The following is a 23,891-nucleotide window of genomic DNA, read 5'->3' as shown; positions in this document are numbered from 1 at the left end:
GAGGGGAGCAGGGAGCAGCTGGGACCCACACATGTGAACACCCTAGGGTGACCAGACAGCAAGTGTGAAAAATCAGGACAGGGGTTGGGGGGGTAATAGGAGCCTATATAAGAAAAAGACCCCAAAATCGGGACTGTCCCTATAAAATCGGGACATCTCGGCACTCTAGCACACCCCCAGGGAGCGGCAGGGACCCACACATGTGAAACGGAGCTCATCTCTAGTTCAGGCCCATCTTTTTAAAAAATAACTTTAGGCAGGGTTAACATACATCCGTATTTTCCCAGACAGGTCAGGCTTTTTGGTTCTTAAATCGCCATCCGGGAGGAATTTTTAAATTTTAAAAATTCCTCCCAGGAAAATATGGACATATGGTAACCCTGTTGGTACACAAAAATACATACTGGGGCACATCCCTTAAATCAGAACTTTTTATAGGGAACCGGTTGTTAAGATTTTGGCAGCTCATCACTGCATATAAGGCAACACAATTGATGACAACTAAAAAAGATAATCTAACCTTACTGTTAAGGCACACAAGACAGCTTCACTTGTTGACATCTAGTGTTTTATCCTTTAAAATCACTGATTAGTCTTGTTGTCTTCGGGAGTACAAAGCTAAAGAAGGGTTCTAAGATATTTTGCAACCATCTATTCTTCCGTCCAGTGAGAATACTAAAGACACCGGAATTATTATAAAGCCAAAAGAGGAAAGTTGTTCAATGTACTAGGTGACATTTTCTTTTGGAGCTCTGATCAGCAAACATATAATTACATCACGAATATAGTCATTCATTTCCTATAAAATGTTGACAGCTTTCTCCACTCACATAGGAAGAGACACTGAAACATTACAAAGATACCTCTCTTTCCTGAAGGCAGAATTAAACACACACACACAGAGCATCTTTTTGGCTGCTTCTGGATTGGAAGACATTTACATGTAATAGCAAGATGTGTGTGCCATAAAGAACCAACACGCAAGGGGATAAAATAGTTTTATTGCTCTGATGCAGATGGCTGCCCTTCTGACTGTGCGGGAAATTTATTTTCTTTTTCTTTTTCCTTTTAATTGTAAATAGGCTTCTACATGCATTCACCATGTGGGAATTAGTATTTTGTTTCTAATGACACCCACCCACCCACCTCTCCCCACAACTGAGAAACACACATTCACTGTGGGACAACAGGCAGAGGCCACATTAGAATCTTGCTGGTAAGCATGGAACCAGAATGTGACTCCCACAGAGTATGGCAGCTGAAAATGGAAACATCCAATTTATTTTAATTTTAAAATAGCATCATGAATAATGTGAAAATGCAGAAGTACTTTTTTGTTTGGGTGGTGGTGGGGAGGAAGGAGCTAAACGTATGGAAGGCCAGATATTCAGAAATGCATGGAATGGGTGCAGCCACAAAAATATGAATGCACATGATACACTTCAAAAATCCTGTATTTGTACATGCAAAGTGAGTACCAGGTTGCTTAATGGCCCATTTGCACAGGCAATTATCCAGTGTTTTAGCATTTTATTTGCCCACCTGTTACACCCAGCTCTGAATATAGCGAGAGGTCTCATCTATGAAATATTGAGTCTGTCCTAAAATTATGCTTATGGAAGACTTCAATTTTTTTAAGTGAACCACAAACACATATTACACGATTGCTTTCACTAACGTTAGTGCAACAACCTTAAACTTTGTATTTTCTGATTTGGTGAGTGGACTGTCTTTTGTCACGGGGCAGATTTTGATCGCCCTATTAACCTCGCATGGCACCTTACTCCACAAGGAATCCCATTGTGGTCAATGGGGATATTCACGGAGTAAAGGGTCTATTCAGTGAGAGTAAAACTATGAAAGTCTGGCCCTGTGTGTTTGTAAATCACCTAGCACACTATGATTCTAATTCTGACTGAGCCTTCAGGGAAGAATTGTAAAAATGATATATTATAAAAGTGCATGTAAATTCCTAATCTTATTTCATTAAATAGATTTTGCATTTAATATACATAGTCACATGGTAAAGCATCTTACTTGACATACCACTATATTAAAAGATTTAATGATACTTCCATTAGAAACCTTTATTTCCAAATGTTCATAATTGTTAAATGGAAAAATAAAAAGCATGTTTGCCTGGACTTTAGTACACACCTTAGTGGCAATGTCCGTTTTTGGCCAGTTGTGTTAGATATACACGAGGGACACTGCTCATTGCATGTGGGGCAAACCCTCCCCACCCCTGGGTTTAGACTGGTTCCAACCTTGGCAAGTGGACAGCCCAGTTTTGGAAGGATAGATAGGTCTAGAAGGAAGCAAGGAAACAGACATCAAGAAAATATAAAGAAGTTAGGGGGACAAGCTTCTGTTTTCCCCTTCCTGTGGCTGCACTTACATAACAGTTCTCTTGGAGAAAAACTTTGTTGAAGGTTGAGTGTGCAAGAACTACTAGTTTTTCATATGTACAAGATACATATGAAAAATACAATATTGCAAAAATACAACCTCTAGTTTCACAACCTGCTTGTAAGACAAGAGTTCATCTCGCTTATTTTCCCACTTCCATCCCCATTACCATCAAGTGCATGTTTTGCCATTGTTTGGCATATAGAATTCATATTGACATCAGGGAAAGCTCAGTGCACAGAATAAATGCAACACAAGGACCTGCACTGCAGGTAGGAGATGTGACTTTTGCCATTAACAGTATCAAGACTATCACTTACACTGCATTACAGAACAGTACGTACTGTATTAATATAGTGCAATGGTCAGTGTATTATTAAAAATAGTGTAAAAACCACACCGTTTCAAATTCCATTTAAACCAGGGTTATAATCTGTGTGCTGAACATTCGTTAATGGTTATGAATCAAAATAGAGAGGAGGACTATAGCAGGTGTGCACATCTAAGCATTTCAATACACTGTAAAACTATATGTAGCCAACAGCTTCATCATTTGGCCTTTCTAAGCTCGGAGACAGGCAATTTTTCATGATTTTACCATTTTTGGCCAAACATAAACTTTTTAATTAAATATCCCACATGCTTCCAGATGTTTGTATATTTGTTCCAATGAGGCTGTAAAAATGCCTGCGTGATAAAATTGGAAGACTAGTGCTAAAACAGGCTAGACTGGAGCACTAACTAAACATGGGAACTCTCAGGAGTATGACTACACAACAGTGCTTGTGCTTTGAAGCCCATTTCTCTGAGGGAGCTGTAATACCATGGTTACAAAAAATAGCATGACTAGACTTGTTTGTTCTAAAAAGATTATTATTATAGAGCCAAATGGCTGGTTTACTGGCCAATTTTTTTTTTTGATTGCCAATTGTGTACACACTGAATTTCTAAGGCTCCTGCAAACCTAAAGCTAATTTTAATATCAGTTTACTTTGTTGGTGCCAACCTTTTCACAACTTTCTGTCATTTTATAGACTTGGTGTTGGGAGACTGAGCATTTTCATGGTTTCTTGATACTTTCATGACAAAATGAGCTATGTCTTGAAAAATCTGAAGCTTTCTGTTCCATTTAAGCTTTTGCAGCCACAGCTATTTCCCCATTATTCATTTTCTCTCTGATCTGAAAGGGATGACTGGCAGCTAGGTTTGTGGGATGGCTGTGGTGAATTTTGGGAAAGTCATGATAAAAACTCAGAAATTATGGAGATATTAGGGAAAATATAAAGAGGTTCAGGCGTGCTTTGAGTAACTTAATCAGGGAATGTAGAACTTTTCTAAGCTAAATCTCTAAATGTAATTTGAAAATAAATGCTGGTATTTTTAAAGTAGTCTAAGGATGCTGGTCATCCAACACTCACTGAATATGAATGAGACTTGGGCACCTGACTCCTTATGCTTCTTTGAAAATCCCAAACAAAAGTTTTAAATCTCATTCTTGAAATTTTAGGTACTTAACTTCTTCCTCTTCCCCTCTTACACAGTCTTCTTCAAGGCCCAAGATCTCTTATTTATCCATCACAAAAGCTACCACAGAGCTACTTCCGCCTTCTGGTTGGCCTGCTCAACAACACACAAACAGTTTTCTCCTGCCCATGGATTCAGAACTTCTGGTTCGAACCAAGCAATGCAGATGAGACTCACAAAATAATTTAAAAAAATTCTTATTTAAAAAGTATTAATTCAACTTTTCCAAACCTCAGAAAAGGTTTTATGCACGTTTTGAGCAAAGCTTGGAGTCAGTTTACATGAAATTCCAAGTCCGTTCACCCATCCCTAGTTCCACATGACTGGCTGCTCCCATCAGTGTAATACACAAGATAAGTGGTTGTCTTTATGCTGAAGTTTTAATCAACAGTATCCTGATTCAAATCCAACATTCTCTTGAAGCACAGAAAGGAAATAGTGACTATAAGTGACAAGAACATGAGTTCAATGATCCCCAAAATGTATTTCTTGAACCATATTAGTCAGGGTCAAAATGAAAACCAACTGCAATTTACTCCACTTTTGGTAAAGTCTCTGTGCTTTATGGCAAAACACATAGACACCGAAACAGACCCTCCCTACTTAACAAGTAACTCAAATTTGTCCCGCTAAAGGCCACTGCTTTTCCAGAGCAGTCTCCATTCCAGTGGCAGCTGCTACAGGGATGGCAGCAGTGTCAGCCTCATTGCTCTGCCTTTTCATGAGATCCCCAGTAATAAGCCACTCCTTGGTACAGGGACTAGTGGCTCACTCTTCCTACATGAACATCAACTGCAGCAGCAGGAATCATCCAGTGGTGAACAACCCACCTTCCTCAGAAAAGTCCCACTTGAGCAGAACCAGCAAGAGCACAAGAAGTTCCTGTTCACCCCCTACAACACAGAGTTCCCTAATCTCCTGAAGCCATCTTCTCACCTCATCCGCATTGCAGGGACTTACGTTGCTTTGACGACTCTCTAATGGAGCTAAGTACCATTACCACTGCCACCAACTGACCCTTTTAAATTTATTTTGCTAAATCCCTGCCACCAAGTTAGTTTAATCATGCCTCCCACTCTTCATCCCACGCCCACTTCTCATCATCACCTTCTCTCCCTCCCCTTCCTGTGTGTTTATGTACCCTTCCACATCCTCTTTAACATCCATCATCTCAATTCCAAACCCAGCCAACTGTGATGTTAGCATACCAGGTGCCAGCTTATGCAAAGACGCCAGACCTCAGTGAAAACTGACAAAAGCATAGCTGGAAAACAGTCCAGCTTACCTGTGGGTTAGTATAGTTAAAATAGATACTAGCATTTTAAGAATGTGTTTAGACTTTATGGGATGCTTGTAGAATACTGCATATATTAGTCCTACTTATAACTTCTGTATCCCATGTTATAATGTGATGTTTAATTGTTTGCTCTGTAACTATAAAGATGTTTGCTAAGACTGTAAATTCCCCACAGTCAGGGGAGAAGCATTACTAAGTGTGAAATACCAGTTCACCAGAAGAGGTGTTATGGCCTCCACAGTGAAGGGAATTAGACAAGCCATTGTGGACGGACTTTGTCAATTGCTTTCCCCACAACCCTGAAGAGGGTACATGCTCAATCCCTCATCCCATCACAGATTGAATGCTGGGGGAAGGGAATACAAATAACTGTCACAGAGAACTTATTTTTTCACTGCGTGACCTCTGAGGGGTGAGGATTTCTAAGCATATGCAAGGAGTTCCCAGCTATTTTGCCTGACACTAACCTGAACATTATGATTTTTGGTATACAGCAACCATCTATCACAAAGTCAGGCTTGGCTGGGTGGCAAGATAGACTGGAATGCCCAAGGGGGCTGTCTGTGACTCCATGATATGACTGTTATAGTGCTGTAGGAGTTTACACTTGTTACTGGGTTGGTGAAATCAAATAATAAACATACAACCCATTTGTAGTTTTTGCCCTTGATAGTCTGGCCTAAGGTCAGCACTCACGATCAGAAGCCACTCTAGGCAGCATGACACCAACCAAAATGTCAGAACCATTGTGGCACGTACAATGGATTTCCATCTTTGCAATTCTTCCTTCAGCAGGAGTCAGCATGGTAAAATTTAAGTTTCTTAAATTCCTCCAATTCATATCTTCCAACCTCATTCATGATTGGCCTTTTGTTCTAATTCCTTTGACCTCAGCTCTAAAATCTTCTGTAAAAGTATCTTCTTCTGCATGTTGGACATAACCATCATTGCCATCACCTTGTTCTCAACTGGTGCAAAGCTGCAAATTGCCAGAACCATCAAGATGTGTATGTAATAAACTCTGTGCAGGATAGCGCAGACCAGGCTTTCACCTTGAACTGCTTATTCCAGTCTTATCATCAGTAGTGCTAACAATAGAGTGGGAGATAATTCTGGATCCTAACGCAACTCGCTGTTGGGAAGTAGTTCCTGATATTCAACATAAAATTTCACAGTGACCTTGTTCCAAAACACGATCATTTTGACTGCCGCTCCCCCCACACCCAATCCTGAGTTTGGTTATTTCACTTAGATTGTACTAACTAATCATAGTTTCTACATTCGGGGGTCTTTTAGCCACTTTGACCAGTAACTTGTGACATGCTGCTTCACCCTATATTGCATTACCAGCTGAAACATATAACCCAATGCAAAAAACAGAAATGATGGATTCTCTATGAAGTGCCTTGCTTGCTTTCATACAAGCCAACATAGCAACATACAAGCCAACATAGCAAACGTCTCTCTATTTTCATAATATCTCTGCCTGGCATGGAACTTCCATATATTTTATTCACTTAAAATTCCCTCTTATTCATCTCAGTTTGACTTATTAAATGAGTTAAAGCCAATACTCCCTATTTATAGTTTCTGTTAAAATTTATTTTATGATCCCTCAGGTTAACTAAATGATAAAAACAACCCACAGATATTTTTTTGGATGGCACGCATTAAGCTGCTTCATGCAGAAATATAGAAGAAATCAATTCCTAAGCATAAAGTGTAGTTCACATTAAGGAAACTGCAAACTATAACTAATTATGATAAGTTGCTATGTAAATTATTCTCTGACATTCCCAGCAATCAATTTAAAACTTAAAATAAGCCTCTGGCTGGAAAATGGGATGAGCACCTAACAACTGTGTCAATAATAATAACGGAGAAGATTGTAATGATAATATAAACAGGATAATTATCTTTCTGGAAGCAAGTTTTCATGCAAACTGATTTCCTTTGCTTTTTTATGTCTTTGATTTAAGAAGAGTGTGACTTTTCAGTGTTATTTGTATATCCCCTAGAAAGTCTTCAAAAATGAACCCCCTTATACTTTAACATTTATTATAAAGGGATACTTCAAAGTCAATTTTATGTCACTTACCATTTTAGAAAATGTTTAAGACATCATTTTATAATCTAGGCCCCAATTTCTAAGACATTTATGCATGTGTTTAACTTTTCTCATACAAATAGTCCCACTTACAGTCAAATTACTTGAAAATACTTATTTTTAAATTAAGCTTCCATTGGACTAGAAAGAGTTACCAGTGGAAGGTATTTTTTGGGTTGCAAATCATCCCAATTTACACTGTTATACTCCCTCTAGCCCAACAGAAGCTTATTTTAAAAATTGGATTTTTCTGTAGAACCCAGAAAACTTTTTCCTCTAATGCTGAACTGACTTTTGTCATTCATGCCTTCATCTCTTCTAGGATAAATTATTGTAATTTGTTTTTAATTAGGTTTCCCTGGAAATTGATCAAGAAACTGCAACAGTTGCCGAATGAGACTGCCTGACTCTTCCTTGATATAGCTGTGAGGGAATCAATAACACCTACCCCTCTGTGATCTGCTCTGGTTGCTGGTGAGACAATACGTTTAATTAAAGGTCTTACTGATGGAATAACCATTAATCTAGGTCCAAGGTGATTCTGTCCTATAGTCCTGTTAATTACACACTTTAAAAATCTAGATTACAGATGTTAGCAATCTAGACCTACTCTGTGTCTCCTGTGCTCTCCCTCCAAAGCTACTTCTGCCCATTCCTAAGGTTTCATCTAGCTTTTCAGGTCAAACTGACAAACTGTTGTTGGTTCAGTAACCTCATAGCTGTGACTCCCTTCCTGACTAATCCACAGGAACCTCTCTAGCACTTGTCATGGCTCAGTGCAAAGGGTTTCTTTTCAAGTCAGCTCATCTGACCAGCTATAAATTATAAGTTCTTTGCTGCCCCTTCTGTAGTCAAAGTGGAAGCTTCCTTCTGAGCCCAGTTTTAATTTAGCTATTGTTGTTGTTAACCTTTGTAAAGTACCCAGGAACCCAGGGACAGATGCGATGTGAGTACATTTTTAAAATACATACATATGCAATGAAGGTAGTAAATCTTCCTTAAGAACATAGATACTGGCATGTCTGGCTGGCATGGTGATTGCAAGACAGTCAAAGGGTCGGCTAAATATCCAGGAACAAGAGATGCCTCCCCTCCTAGAGGAAGCCCTAAGGTTTGTGAATGGATTTTGTATGCTTTATCCTTTCTACACACTTCCTGTGACAATTACATTGCATTACATTACATTGTAATTACATTACAAAAATAATAATGAAACTCAACATTCCGAGAATGGGGCACAACGTAATGACCACAAAGAGAGTGACTCCATGACCACTAGTCAATTATAGTGTTTGACTGCATTCATTTCCAGAGTTCCCTATTCCAGTTTCAGACAGTGGAAGCCTTCTCACAAACATGTATGTGTCTTGGTAGAACATTTTCCACTAAATTCTGTTTCCAGGCAGGAATTGATGACTTACACCATCCTTTGTATGTTGTCCAGTCCCATGTCATTATTAATGTCTGACAATACATGCACATGAAGTGCTTTCAGCTGTCAGAGTTGAAAACAACTCATAGAAGGTATAACATTTCATTAGAAGCAAGGATCATTATATGGACTGCTGTGACCCTGGGAATCCCTTCAGTGTGAACTGGCAGAGAGTCCACTGTACTGCAACTCACATCAGGCCTGACACACTTATTACTTCCAACACACTATTGTCATAATATGTATCTAAAAGGTCTTATATAAGATATCATATGTAAACTGGAAATATGCTGATCCTGAAAATGATTATGTGATGTATGTTCAGGTTATGTACAAAGGGTTATATATGTGTGCTGGAAATATATTCTTCAAAGGTTTTTGGGAGGCAGTGCGTACAACACACCTGCCTTACATAAAGGAATATGTATTTACCTGCCTGACTGGCTTGATTACAGGAAGGGGGACAATGAAAGTACATTTCTATATAAGGTAAACAAAATCAATCAATCAAACAAGCAACGGAGAAGACAGTTCAGCAATCATGCCGGGGACAGAATCTGCACCTCAGGAAGCCTTCCTGGCTCTTGAGGGACAGACAATGGAGTTCGGGTAATATAAAAACATTTTAGTTATCCATCACATAGGGGACATAAGGAACAGGAGCCTGTGAATGGTGGATTCTCTTGGCCTGAAGAGCAGGAGCTGCTGATAACGGGCTGTGGGTGAGAAACTGCTTTAGGCAAAGTTATAACTTGTTAGAATTAAATTTTACGCATTAGAAACCATGTTTTGTTTTGTTTTGTCTTGTCTGTAACCATATCTGTCGCTTTTCCTCTTGATTAGTCTCACTTATAGCTCTGTTCTTTGTTAATAAACTTATTCTTCGTTTTACTATAAACTATCTCAGTGATATCTTGCTATGATGTAAAGTGTGAGTTTTCAGCTACACTGACAAGTTGGTGTGTGGTCTGTCTCTTTGGAGGCAGTGAACTTAATTTCTGTAAGTCTCCAGTGAGAGGACACTACAGAGAGACGTCTCTGGGGAATTGGATTTGTCAGTGTTTTTTCCCAGAGGCAAGATGGCAAGGAAAGAAGTCCTTCATAAAATGTTACTGGAGACCAAGTAGTGTGGGACAAATAAAAATAGGATCTCAAACTGAAAGCTTGTCTGTCTCACCAGCAGAAGTTGGTACAATAAAAGATATTACCTCACCCACCTTGTCTGTCTAATATCCTGGGACCAACATGGCTACAACTACGCTGCATAGTTCTAATTATATTAATTTTAAAAAACTATTTTAGGATCTCTAATTTAGCTGAAGAGGCAGAACAGGAAGGTAATTGCATCTTCACACATGGAACCCTCTTGAAGGGTTCTGCTAACAGTTAACCTTTTATACATATGTGTTTAAAGAAAGAGTATTTCTGTTACTCACAACATAAATGTAATTTTTTTGTGTGTATATTTTCTTCATGCCCACGCAACATAGCAAAAATCTGAAGTTTGTCACAGCGTAAACAGTGGAATTTTAAAAAAGGAGAATGCCACCAAATTTGGGGGCTTTTAGCTTACCAGATGAATTTTCACTAGTTTCAAAAGAATTGCAAATGTTTTACACAACTCTGATTGTTTCAATCTATTGGAGGAGTTATTTGGAATACTTATTAATATTTACTGCAGGTTTGGAAGTGACATATGTGTAAACACAGGTATTAAGACATAAAATATTTGTTTAATGTAGCTGAATAACTAATCTGAGGAGCTTGAGATCACAGTGTAGGAACCAAAAATTAGTCATGAGGCTGGAGTATAGTTACTACTTTTGAAAGTTAGTCCAACAGGAGTATTGTAGGATGACAGAGTAGGAGTGCTGAGCTCTTCTATTGAGTCACTTTGTTACGAGATGTTTAAAACCCTATATGGACAGTACTACTGAGCCACATGAACAGATAGTTTCAGTTAGATTCCAAACAGAACAGTAGGGGGATTGGTGCTTCAATCAGGCTGAGGGAATTAGGGTCTGAGACAAAGATGGTCCTATAAGGAAAATCCTAGTAACAGACAAGATTTGGAGAAAGCTTAGGCTGAAGTTTAGGAAGGGGGTAAATTTGAACTACATACAGTGCTGTCTTCATAAGCAGGGCAACTCAGGTATCACAGTATTTTGATGTAATATCATGGTGTTTGTATTCCCACGTCATAACATTGTGAGATGACATTGAACTGTGGTATTTTGTGGACCCTGGAAATGATTCTGAAACTTATAAAATCCGTGCAAGGAGCGCATCCAAGACATGGGATCATCCTGAGAAGATTAAATCAATCCTGGAAATACTATGTTAAGTTCTTGAGTGTAAAATATGAAGATGAAAAGCTACACTTTGTAGCCTGAGCACAGCTTGCTGTCTTTGTTCCAATATGAAAAATAAATAAAATACAGGGAAAATTGTCAATGTAAAACTTTGCAAGTCCAATGCATTCCAATGTGGCTGCTCTTCCTCCCAGCCCCAAAGAAGAATTAATTTACTGCTAGCACTGAGCTGTTTGCCAGCAGTTCAGATTCTGGTAAGAAAGACCCCCCAGGGATGAATAAAAAGTGTTCACAAACTCATGGCCATTCTCCCTTTCAGTTTGGGTTGAAAAGTATTTTTGAAAGCTGCCAATATTTACATATTAAGCACTGGAATAAATTGCCTAGGGAGGCTGTGGAATCTCCATGATTGGAGATTTTTAAGAGCAGCTTTGACAAACACCTGTTAGCGATGGTCTAGATAATACTTAGTCCTGCCATGAGTGCAGGGGACTGGACTAGATGACCTCTCGGGGTCCTCCATTTCTGTATGTAACAGTTGATTCAACCATTTCACATCAGATTGAGACCATTCAAGAAGAGAAAACCTTTGGGAGTGTGGATCAAAAATGGTGTGTTTACAGATTTTGCTTTTTTCTTGGAGGTCGCTCCATTAACTGTAATTAAGCTTCCTTTAGGTTTGTGAGCTTAGACAACTTTTCTTAGTTTTCAAAACTAGTTAAGTGGTCAAGTAAATCCTGCTATCACGTTGTTCCAAACTTTATTCATAGCAGCTGGTGTTCTGCCAGGTTCCTTAATTATTTTCTTAAGCCCATATACATGTTGCTTGTTGGAATGGGCCAGTTTTACCCCTTTTTTGGACAATATGGTCTCTTCCCACCCACTGTAGGTAGAGTTATGGTTAAGCATCAAGGAAAACAACAGCACACATGTTTACTATGCAAAGTGAGGAGGGCCGGGGCGGGGGGGTGAATTGCATAATTTTGTGTGTGTTAGGTTCTAAATCCAAAACGCACCCCCTATCAAAAAGTGACAAGGCAAATATTGTTGTTGTGTTTATTTTTAATAGCAGAATTCTTCTCCATTCTTGTTCACAGAGATGAACAGTAAAGGGGGTAAAACTAGAGATATTTGGGCTATCACTTCCCTCACGTCCCATAGAAGGCAATGGGACAACATCTCACCTAGTTCTAAATGTGCAGCCATATAAAGACATGCTCCTGCTGCCAGACACAGCCAAAAAGAACTGGATTACAGGATAAATTAATCCATAATTTAGGGACATAACTGTAAAACATTATCATCTGAATTGCCATCTGGAATATATTGATCTAGTTTAAAATAATCTCTTTCACTGTTAGGCAATTGCAATGTTCACTTGTTCATGATGATATTTCTTTAATTTTCTAATTTTTTTTCATAATAGAACCTAGCCAACTAAACCAACAGCAGGATTCCAATCTGAAGACAACTGCATTTACTGAGAAATTAAAGATGGACTCAGGCCACAATAATACATCTCGACGGGCTCCAATTTTTACATCCTAAAAGTCTGGGGCTTGCTGAGATCCAGCATTTTGGTTCAGTCCCTTCTTTACCGGAAATGGTAGGTAACGCATATCAGGAAGGACAGACATGAAGTGATTTTTAACACCTTCAATTTGCTTCACTTTCAGCACTTTCTGTTAATCTTCAGAAAAAGTCTGGCACGATCAGTCAGGTTCATATAAGCTCTTTCACCTTCCTCGGAAGCATCAAGTAGTACTTACAATCAGTTCCTAAATATAAGATTGGCCTTGATTTAAGTAGTCTTTACAGAGTGTGAGTGTCTCTATTCAACAGGGGTATCTGGTTACTTTACATCAATCCCATTGGGAAAAGAGTTATAATTTTAAAATGATGTGGAATCCAATGAGCAACTAGGGAAATTTATATGGCTATTCCTATACGTGTTTCTGGCTGCAGAGTGCTACAAGGTTTTCAAAATTCTTTCTTTTTTGGAACAAAGGGTGAAGTGGCTTGGAATGCTACCTTTATGGCAGCAACAGTTCTTTGCCTGCTTTCAGAACTTTGCTTTCCCTAGGCATGCTGAAGGAATCTGAGAATTTGCCCAAGGTGGTTTTGAAGTTCTAAGGATCAGTAAAATTGCACATTGATCCCCTTTTAATGTTGAAAAACAGAACAGAATCCCTTTTTATTGCAATATAAATGTGTTAACATTTTGAAATTGTAGCCCTAAATTGTTAAATTGCAAAATAACTCTCTCTTCACAAATATTAGAATTTACAAATTCTTTCAAAATCACCAGCGCTGCATGTAATCATCTACTTAGCAATATTTAAGTACTCTAATCTCTTTATGTTTTTTTAAATCGCTAAATGTTATTATTCCATAGATTTATTTGCTTTCCCAGTAGACTACCTCTAAATCCTGTTTAATATAGTTAAAATCTGTAGTCTTGACAGGTATGGTTTTCTCATCAACTGCTTGAAAAGCACAGTGTTCTCACTAAAGTGCCGATGCAGCAGTAATGCGTTCAGAAGGCCTTACAGCAAAGTTTACCAGTAGTAATAATAGCAATAGAAGCTTAATTTTTACCTCTGTGATTGGTGAGATCCCTGGATCCTGAAGGCAGCGGCGTATAGTGTGTCTCAGGGGAGACAGAGGCAGTGTCACTGGAGGAGGCCTGTGTGATAAAACAAATATTATCAATACTCTAAAAAAAAAGTCAATGACTAAACAAAGGTGCAAAATTAATGTTTTGATTAATTGATGTGATTACAGATGCACAGAGTTGACAGTCATATGCAACACTGATAAATAATCACCTGGGAAAATGTAAGGATTTTAAATGTAGTTGCCAGTCCTCAAAAGGACGTAGTATCCATAATTTTCCCTACAGTGATACTAGAATAGTGTCACTAAACAAATATTCTAACGCACATCACAGCTTTAGAAAATGATACTTTCACTAAGAATCCTTTGACAACATTAAAAATGTCATTGATAGTTCAATACGAGTTCATTTGCCTGCATAAAAGTCATCAGTCAGCAGATTCTTTCAGCAGGATAGGAAGGTAGATTTAATTATCACCTCCTTTTTAAAAATAAAAACAAAATATATTTTGCACTACTCATTGCCTCACTTGGAAGATAAACGGTTATGTCACAAATGAGAATGTTCATAATGCACTGTGCAAAAGAAATTAAATAGGATATACAGCTGTAAGGAAAAATAACCTGTATCAAAAGTTGGAGACATTTGCAAAGCCTGATTTAACCAAAAAAACATATTTAGTTCAGGGGAGAGACAAAAACAACTCTATGTAACACAATCCCAAATTTTCCCCACAATAAAGAAGAATTCCAGATCTTATGCCTTTGTCTGTTATCCAAAGAAAATATAGAGGTGTTTTAAATCCAGGGCAAAGTACATTTTATCCAGTGAGACAGGGTTGCATCCCAAGGGAATATTATAAACACCTAGCATTACAACGATCAGAACAAGGCTCTATTTATGCTTTCGAGTTACAGGGCAGCAATGTTGTGTTGCTGGAATGAGATCTTAAAGCAAAAGATAGGTCTTATTTGTGAACATGTATCATTCCCATAGAGTATTCCTTAAAAAGATGTATTTTTTTTCCTCATTTAAAAAAAGTGTTAGAGATTGTAAAATATGTGTTAAAATATACAGGTTTTCTTTAGTGCCTCCTTTCCACAGTGCCTGGAGCAGATGCGATTTGTGCCGCTACCCGGAAAGTCCTAAGATTAGACATTTGCAAAGACATGGGAATCCCCTGCTGCCAGCAGGGGTTGATATTACATAGTGACAGGGGAAGGAAAGTCCATGCAAAGTGGTGGGAGGGAGATGCAAAGGAACAGGCCAACCTGCTGCACAACCTTAGCACTGGCCCTGCCCCAGAGCATCCCAGGTATAAAATGCAAGTGGTGCATTCCCAGTTCCAAGGGCGAGCACCCGGCTCAGTTGACCATGCTGCTTCAGCTCCTGGCAGCACAGTAGCAGCACTTAATAATCTCCAGGGCTTTCATGTCCTTTCCATGCTAGTTAATGTGGTAGAGATGAAGCACTTAGTTTTCACCACACTGTTTTTCCTACTGCTGCAACCCACTCATCTAGATACAAAAATCAGACTGATGACTTTTAGAGAAGATAAAACAAAGGGGAAGAAGAAATGCAACCATTAAGCTATTTCTTAAATCCAGTGACAATGTATGGGATGGGTCATGAGACAAGAGTAGCCATAGTCTACTGCGTGAGGTTCCCTAAGCACCCATTGACATGAGTGCTACTAATAAATCAAAGTAATCCTAGTAAACCTCACTATGTATTTGTAATGGTTTTGTAATCACTCACTGTTTGATTCAGACTTTTTAATTGGACAGATATTTAAAAAAATAATTTACAAAGGTTGATGGGAATATCAATTTTAATGTAAAATGGGACTACAATGTTTTGGCTCAGCAGGTCTTCAAACATTTGGAAACACTGATTCCATTTTTTTAAAAAGGTTACCAGGAATAAAACGATGATTGACACTGGTTTAGAAATAGTAATGATAACAATAAAAATAAGGAATACATATTCTGTTTGAAGTCTATGAATATTTAGAAACCTTTTGTTTGTCATTCTTTTTGTACTTTTGTAGATGCTAATACAGTTTAAAAGGTAAGTGACTCAGTGGATTAGCATACTAGCCTTTCACTCTGGAGACCCATTTTCAGTTTTCACACAAGGTCATATGTTGGAATGATTTTTGCAGTTGTAGCTTGGTACCTATCAGAAATCTAGCCACATCTCTAAAACACTGCACTATTTAGCACAAAGGACATCTTACAACAGATATAGGACTCCTGAAATAGCAAGGACGTTACAGATCATGACAGGGATTCTATAGCTAATTCTTGCACAGCTTCTCCTACGGCCTCCTGCAGTTCAATACTATTATACCCTCCGACTACATGAATCCAAAGCTGAAAAGGCCACAGGCACAGACCACATCCTCACCTGGTGACCAGTGTAGGTGCATTGATTTCATTTGAAATCTGCCAGTTTACACCAGCTGAAGATACAGACAAGAGTTCAGACCTGCGAGATGCTGAATGCCCTCCAACTCTAAATAAAGACAATGTGAGCTGAAGGCATTTGCCACCTCACAGGATCAGGCCCCCAAATGGCCAGGCCACTAATGTATGCAATAAGTCCCAAATATGAAGTACAGAGCATGTGTCCACTATGCTCTATTGTTTTATCTTGGCCTGGTAGCATTGGGTAAGATGAGGATAACTGTGATTATAATTTATTTAACATAAGATCTTTTCCGCAAAGTCTCTCCAAAAGCTCAACATGGAGGCCTCATATTATACATTCTAGATGTTATCTGTCTATTCAAGTACTCATATTTGGGACTCTGATAATAGTGAAGGTTTCTCTTTGGTGCTTTTAATCACAATTTAGGCTGTTGACAGTTTGATGATAGCTTTTCCTAAAATTACTGGAAGAAATGGCCTTTTCAGCAAATACCACTGACTGAGCAAAATTCCAGAGCTTCTAAAAAGGATATTGTAGTGAAGGGGCAATTTCCAATTTTAGGAAAAGCAAGAAGAAGATGATTTTTTTATTGGCATGTTGCTGCTGTTTTATGTACAGTATGTAATTCCCTGTCAAGTATACAACAGTTTTCATTACTTTTCTGCTAAGTGTTCAGTTACAAAAGCTTTAATTCCATGGAATACCATATAGGGATCGGACTGTTTTGCACAAATGTCAACTGAGTGAAAATCCTGTATCAAGTTTTTATGTAAACCTGTGTGCCAGTAGAAGGAAGCCGCAAATTCTCTTTTTACTGTTTACTGAGAGGGTGCCCTAAGCTATTTTCCAAAGTGACTTGCGTAGATTTATTATTCAGAAGAATATTTTGATGGTGATAGCATTGACATATGAGAGTTCTGTCTTCAGATTGTTCTGCTATTTGCACATGAAGTTCTAGTTACAGTGCAAAAGTGACCTTGAATGGACATAACTTACAAATATCTTAAAGGGAAAAATGGGTGAAGAAGTGAGATTTTCTGTCTACTGGGAACATGTCGAAGGGTTTAGTAAGAATGTTCCAACAGGTAACATTGATAATCTGTACCTTAGTATGATACTAAGGTACAATGCATAAATTCAAAGCATGTGAGTAGTTTAAATGATGTAAATGGGATTACTCAAGTGCTTAAAGTTATGCACATGCTTAAGCACCCTGCCAAATCAGGATCTGAACGTTTCTTTAGGAATATCCTCCAGAGTTCTGTTGGAGTAGGAACGGTAAAACTCAATCCTAAGTAAACAAAATAGAAGACAAAAGTCTACTGGGCTTTCAATTCAATACCTTTTCCAAATCTAAAGACTACCTATAAAGCTGAAATAAGAAAAAGCACACCCGTAAATAAAAATAGTTTTGATCGTTTTAATTAGAACAATGGCACTTGCTTCTGAAATTCTGTATTCTGTTGAATCGTTTGGTGCTGCTTCATGCTATACTGCTGTATCCCAAAGAGACCCGTTAATATGAGGTATTTTTCAACTTGCTGCAGATAGTGACCATTCCTATCCTAGCATTTCTCTGTTTTCTATCTTGAAATATTTACCCTTGAGATATGAGAGATCATCTTCATTTCTATGACATGTCATAAATTCTTCACACACACACACGCTCACCAATAACTGTAATGGTCACTAATACATTGTATCTGACAAGTTTTATAACACAGGAAGAAGACCAAGTTGGCATCCTCTCTTAAAAGAATTCAATGGATATACAGAGCACTTACGAAAAGACATGGTTTATTAAGATCATTTTGCTAACTGCACAAGAAACTGATTTCCCCAGCTGAATACATTAAACTCAGGCATATTTTTCATTGGATATTATTAACAGAAATGTTAGTTCTAGCAGGCATTTTCTGGACGTTACCAGAGCAGACCCAACAGATAGATAGTGGAGAGCGCTGGCATGTTTAGAAATGAGATAGGGTAGCTACCAAATTCTTCCACTATAAAAAAAAAGTCTAGAAGCTATAAATCTAACAATGCAGTTAAACAAATACTCTAAAAGACAACAATTCCAGAATGCACTCACAATCACTCAGCTCTTATTGTGTACTTATGCCACACTTGCTCATCCCAAAATGAGATATTGTATGTAGTATACAAAAGTTGGAAACAACGCTGTCTAGTTTCAGCAGCCTGTACTTTTTGTGTTATAAAGGAGAAACGGGGGGGGGGGGGGGAGGGCGGGAAATCTAGCCTTTATCTTTTCTCAAGAATAAATAGGAGTTGATATATATCTTGCCATATTAATACATATCAAGGTATATAAATAGACCTCGATATCTCTCTTCCTCTCATGTAAATACAAACACACACATGTACTCACACACACACGTACTCAGGTCAGGGTGATAAACCTCACAAATATGTACACTATGTGTCACTGACATTTACCCATCTATATGTGAGAAAAATATGAACCGAGCAAAGATTTAGGAAAATGGTATGACCTGAAAAGTAGTAGCAGAATGGCTAGTTATCAGTAGTAAAACAGGAACAGGTTAGAAGAATTAAGAGTGTAGGATTTAATAAGAAATACTGGATACAGGCCAAAGTTACTCTTGTGTATATAGTTTGTATGTCAGTTCAGTAATTTTGTAAGCATTTGGGGATGCTTAAAGGCTCTTTCTATCCATTGCAGTGTTTTTCCACTCAGACTGAATCTTCTGCATTTTAATGGAACACTACAAGGCCCATCTTTTTAAAAAGACTGTTGAAGCGAACATTGTTCAGAGTAATGTATAGAGAAAGCGTGGCCTTTGTTTTCTATCTGTGTTGCATGATTATCTGCCATTCTTGTGTTTTGTGGGGTTGCTGTTTATTTTCATACACCAACTCACTGTATTTAACAAGGCTGGTCAAATTCACCTACTCTGTCAGAATGGTGCCGTTTGTCATTTTATAAATTTATATTCAAATTAAAATGAAAATAAAAATTTAAGATAGTACTACAGTGTCATCATCAACCCAATAATATCTATATCATCAAATGCAAAACTAAAGTTCATTAAATAAATCCTGTTAGTTTCTATGACTTTCCACTGCAAAAAAAGACGTGGAATGAACAAAATCACTGCATTACCCAGTTTCTGTATTTATTAAACCATTCCTCCCAAAATGTCTATGACAATATGATACTGGGAATAATGATACTGATGTCTTTTGTAAACCACTTTGAGATTTACAGATGCTAGCGCTATAATAGAGCTAGGTATTATAATTAATTTATATTATATTATAATTATATTATTATGAGTAGGGATCAACTCACATTTGCTTTTTTTTTTTAAATCATTTTCTTTCCTCTTTCAGTGTTAAGATTTCTGTTGTAAATATACTTAAATATTGTACTCAATGCTTGACAATGTAATGTTTTAACACATACACTATTTTAAAATCTTTATGATTACTACTACCATTATTATTATTATAGTTGCCTACATAAACATCTGTTTACTTTGTTGGAGTCACACTGGCACTGAGACTGTTTCTTATCATACATTTGTACAACATCAAGCACCATAGAAACCTGACATTAGTTGGCCGGGGGAGGGCTTCAGCTGCTACTATATCACAAAAAATTAACTCTGAGTCCATATAACAGGTCATGAGGCACACCAAGAAGATAAAACTTTCTTAAAACTGTTATGTTGGGGGATTTTTTTTTTTTTGCCATAAACTTTAATATTAACTCAGGACATATACTGAAAAGTTGACAGCTTTATTTCTCAACTTAAAAAAAGAAGAAAGAATTAAGGAGACTTTAAGAACTGACAAGGCTGGGCTTATCAGAGCTCTTACTATTTAAGGCAGACGAGGGAAGGTCTTGTTCAGGACCACTCTACTGTGAACTAGGTTAGAGGTCAGAGAAAGGTCAAACAACTGCCATGACTGATACCAAGACCCTGTCATGTTTCAGAGAAGCCAACAGGTGGCATGGCATGACTACACAGGGAAGTTTGCTTTGCTTAATGACATAGGAAATATTTTTCATGCCGAACTTGTAACTGCAGATCCCACTTCGGGGGATTTGTGTTGGTAAATTTGTAGCATAAATTAGAGTCATTTTAATTACTAAGAAATACCAGCTGCACGGCATTATCACAAGTTGCCTGATCTTTCTAGCCTTAATGAGATGACCTACTTACCCCACATAAAAATAGTGACTTGTTTCAAAATCTGTTTTTAGACATTTGACCATGGTTGGGAACAAACCACAAATGAATACTATGCTAAGGTGCGGGGTGGGGTGGGGTGATGGAGTGGGGGAAACTGCATTGCCCGGTATATAAGTCTTAAGAATGCTCATGTTCTAAGCAAACTGTGCTTGTGATATTTTGCTGAGTGCTACTGAAAATGAGGATATTTTTAACATGACTCTTGCAAATAGGGACTCAGGTTTTTTTTTTTTTTAATTCTGTTAATTAAAAATAGCAACTATGAAAATGTTCCATTAGAGTGACACACAGCCTGACTACTTTTTGCTAGTACACTATTTTAGTCTATAATTACAAGTATATTACTAGGAATTAAATTTAAAATGTAGGGAAAGGGTCTACCAATTTGATTATATTATTATTAATAATGAGCAGAATCCATGAGACAAGAAAGAAGGGCAGATGTCAATAGGATAAAGGCTTTACTCTGCTTCACTTTATTCTTGTATAACAACCTGAAACTTTCAATAAGAAAGCTTGAACCACATCAAAAGTCAAGGCTTTTTCAGACCGGGAAGTGAATCTATAGTCACTTCTATAATGACGTGGAGAAAGAGTTACAACCTTCACACATACTGAAGTGAAGCAAAGTACAAAAGACAAAAACTAAAGGAGTGACACTTTTGCACCATCCAAGAGGTAAAGGACTCAACTATACTTTGACAGATGACTACCAAAGTTTCTGAGAAATATTGGCACTTAATTAAACTAAAAATAAAATAGGATATGTGTATGTTTATTTCCTGAATTCCCTATGCACCGGCTAAAACCAAGATTTGGACAGTGCTTCAAAATGCTCGTTCCACATAGTGGCCGGATATATTGTACATCTGCCACATGCAACCCAATTTATAGGGACCAATGTTTAAAGAAAACATAAATAGTCTTGTTATTCTTGGAAATCAACCATTTTTCTTCAAATCCTGGTGGAAGTAAAGGGCAGACTGTAATTCAGCCAGTCCCCTCTGAGTCATGGTTTGAGAAATACCAAATATTAAATAATTCTGCCATCCAAATTAAATATCGCTACTGACATTTTTAAAAAAAACTGGAATACTTGAATAATTAAACGTTTATCCAATATTTATTTCAATAGTAGAAAAAAATATTGCAACATTTCAGACATTCTTCAGTTTAATGAATAGTACAAGTGTCTCACTTATAATCAAGAGTGTGAGGTGGAGCTTCACAAATATCTCTTCTGGAGAGTTTTATCAGTTACCTTTGGATTTGATGCTATTAAAAGAATAGGCTGATTTATTGTGGTTGTTGGAAGACAAAGAGAACAGTGACCTTCTGATTTGGAGTCAGCATCACAGCTCTGATAACCTATCGCCAGAAAAGTAACCGTTTTGGTTATTTAAACAAACACAGGGCTTAACAAAACTTGTGGCATCTGAAAATGCATTTTCCTCATTTTCATGTATAGGAGACAATCACTTAGAAACCACATCTGAATTTGTTATAATTTTTGGTTTCCTAACATAAAATTGCAAGGTTAGGGTAGGTTGGGTATAACTGGATCAAAAATGTAAATGAACATAAGAGAATTCTTATTCATTTAGGCTTAATTGAGTGTAATTGATATGTCTAGTGTGCTGCCAAATCTAACTATTGTGAATAGTACCTAATGTATGGACATTATTTTTGGACTATTGAATGCCAGAAAATAATGAGCTGGCATTCAGCTTTGGTGAATCAGACCCTGAATTTTCATCTAAGAGCAGTTTTGAATTATTACTGGAGATAAGGTGTAAATGTGCAAGGGAATTTTATCCATGTTTCTTCCATGAATCATAAACGAGGGAAAAAATTATAGTCTAAATTGCACTTAAAAGGAATAAAGTCTTTTCATGTCGTACATGATTTATCAAAATGATCTCATTTTAAGGGTACTGTGGTGTATCTTGATTAATAACATTAGTAAGCATGATGAATAGCCTCTTTAATGGTAACGCAGAATTTATTGGCAAAATCCCTACTACTACCAAAAAGGGTGGGAAGTAAAATATGCAGTGGATAGTTACTTGCAGATACAGCTTAAGTAAACTCTCTCCAAGGTATTTTGCACTGAGGGGCCCTTTGATATTTATTCACTTGAATTTACGTGTGGCAGTGGACAAACAATTTATTGTGAACCACATTTTCAAAATGAATAATGAATTTTACCTTCTGTGGCAGCTCAAACCACTAAGCAAGTCAATTGGTTACCAGTTCACTGCAAAACAAGTTCAACTGTGAACATATTGTAAAAGTATGCAGTGCATTAAGGTCTTTCAAGCTACCTCTTGAAAAGGGCATATTACCTTTCAAGAACATTGGTCCCGTCCCCTCACGACCTATTTCAATATCCTCTTCACATTTTGCTTTAATATCCTAAATACTTCCCTCTCCCATTGCTCCCTCCCCCCTTTTTTTAAGCTGCTCCAGTCTGCCCTAACTAATTTCCTTTTGGGCTGATAGATCAGAAGCCTTCCTACCACTGTTCGTTTTAGACCTGTGAAGCCCTCCTCGTAATCCCGCTGCTTGTCCACAATTAATCTTTCCAGTTGCCACATTATTAACACTACCACCCACAGACAGAGGATGCCTGAGCCTGGCTGGATACTAGCTCCCCACTGGAGCCTCAAAGATGTCAATCACACGCTAGTCAGAAAGTTGCCTGCTGTCAACATCAGAGGTTTTCATCCTCTCTTACCCGCTGATCAAACATTTTTCCTCAGAAGATTAATTCAAAGTCTCCACCCATTTCCTCCCATATCCTCTTTCGCTTTTAGGTTACTCAATGATCCATCTTCTGTATGAAAAAGAAAGCAGTGAATAATAGAAATCTTTTCAAAACAAAAGTTAGGCAAAAGTAAATTTAAATCCCAGCTGTTGTCAACCTTTTTTTTTCCCATTTAAACACCTTAAAGCAGCCCGGATTAGGCCTAGCCTGAAATGGCTTTCTTTGATCAAAGGGCCCAAGACTACACAAATATAATCACAAGGCAGTGACTGCTTCTAAGCAGCCTGAATTTATTTGTTTTACTGTAACACGTAGTACATGTATAACAACAGTGCATTTGTTTCCTTGACTTTCAAGACCTGTTTTTCAACTTAAAACATATTATCACTTGAAGCCAAGTATTTCAGGAATTATATTTAGCACTGATTTTTTTTTCAAACTGTGGTGAACTGCCAGAAGAAACTGACTTTGATATGTTGGGTTAAAGAATATTTATTTTTAATAGTTTTTTAAAAGTATCTATAATTGAGGGCACAAGCAGCTGGGGTAGATTCTGCTAGTCAGATCAAGTTTAAGTGAGTGGGGTGCGGAGGAAGAGCCTTCAGCATTGTAACCTCCTCCATGATTATAGACCAGATTCTAATATTTTCACTCATGCTAAGTGGATCCTTACTCCTCCATTAGTTCAGTACCATTCAACATAATGAATAATAGAATCCGGTCCTAAAGGAAGCACCATAGCTGCAAGTTCC

At 37.7% G+C, this 23,891-nt stretch overlaps 1 protein-coding gene across 1 annotated transcript in view; it reads right to left on the bottom strand.

The window, feature by feature from the left end:
- The window catches only part of LRMDA (leucine rich melanocyte differentiation associated), a 464,379-nt gene that overhangs the window by 123,931 nt on the left and 316,557 nt on the right, over positions 1-23,891 (bottom strand). Inside the window, exon 5 of the mRNA XM_078853926.1 lies at positions 13,680-13,767. Within this exon, the coding sequence (XP_078710052.1) occupies positions 13,680-13,767 (88 nt within the window). The remainder of the gene's footprint in view (positions 1-13,679; positions 13,768-23,891) is intronic.

This window comes from Lepidochelys kempii, chromosome 7 (genome assembly GCF_965140285.1).
Source record: "Lepidochelys kempii isolate rLepKem1 chromosome 7, rLepKem1.hap1, whole genome shotgun sequence".
NCBI lineage: Eukaryota > Metazoa > Chordata > Testudines > Cheloniidae > Lepidochelys > Lepidochelys kempii.
The sequence above is the reverse complement of the archived record's forward strand: the minus strand, read 5'-3'. Positions and strand labels throughout refer to the sequence as shown.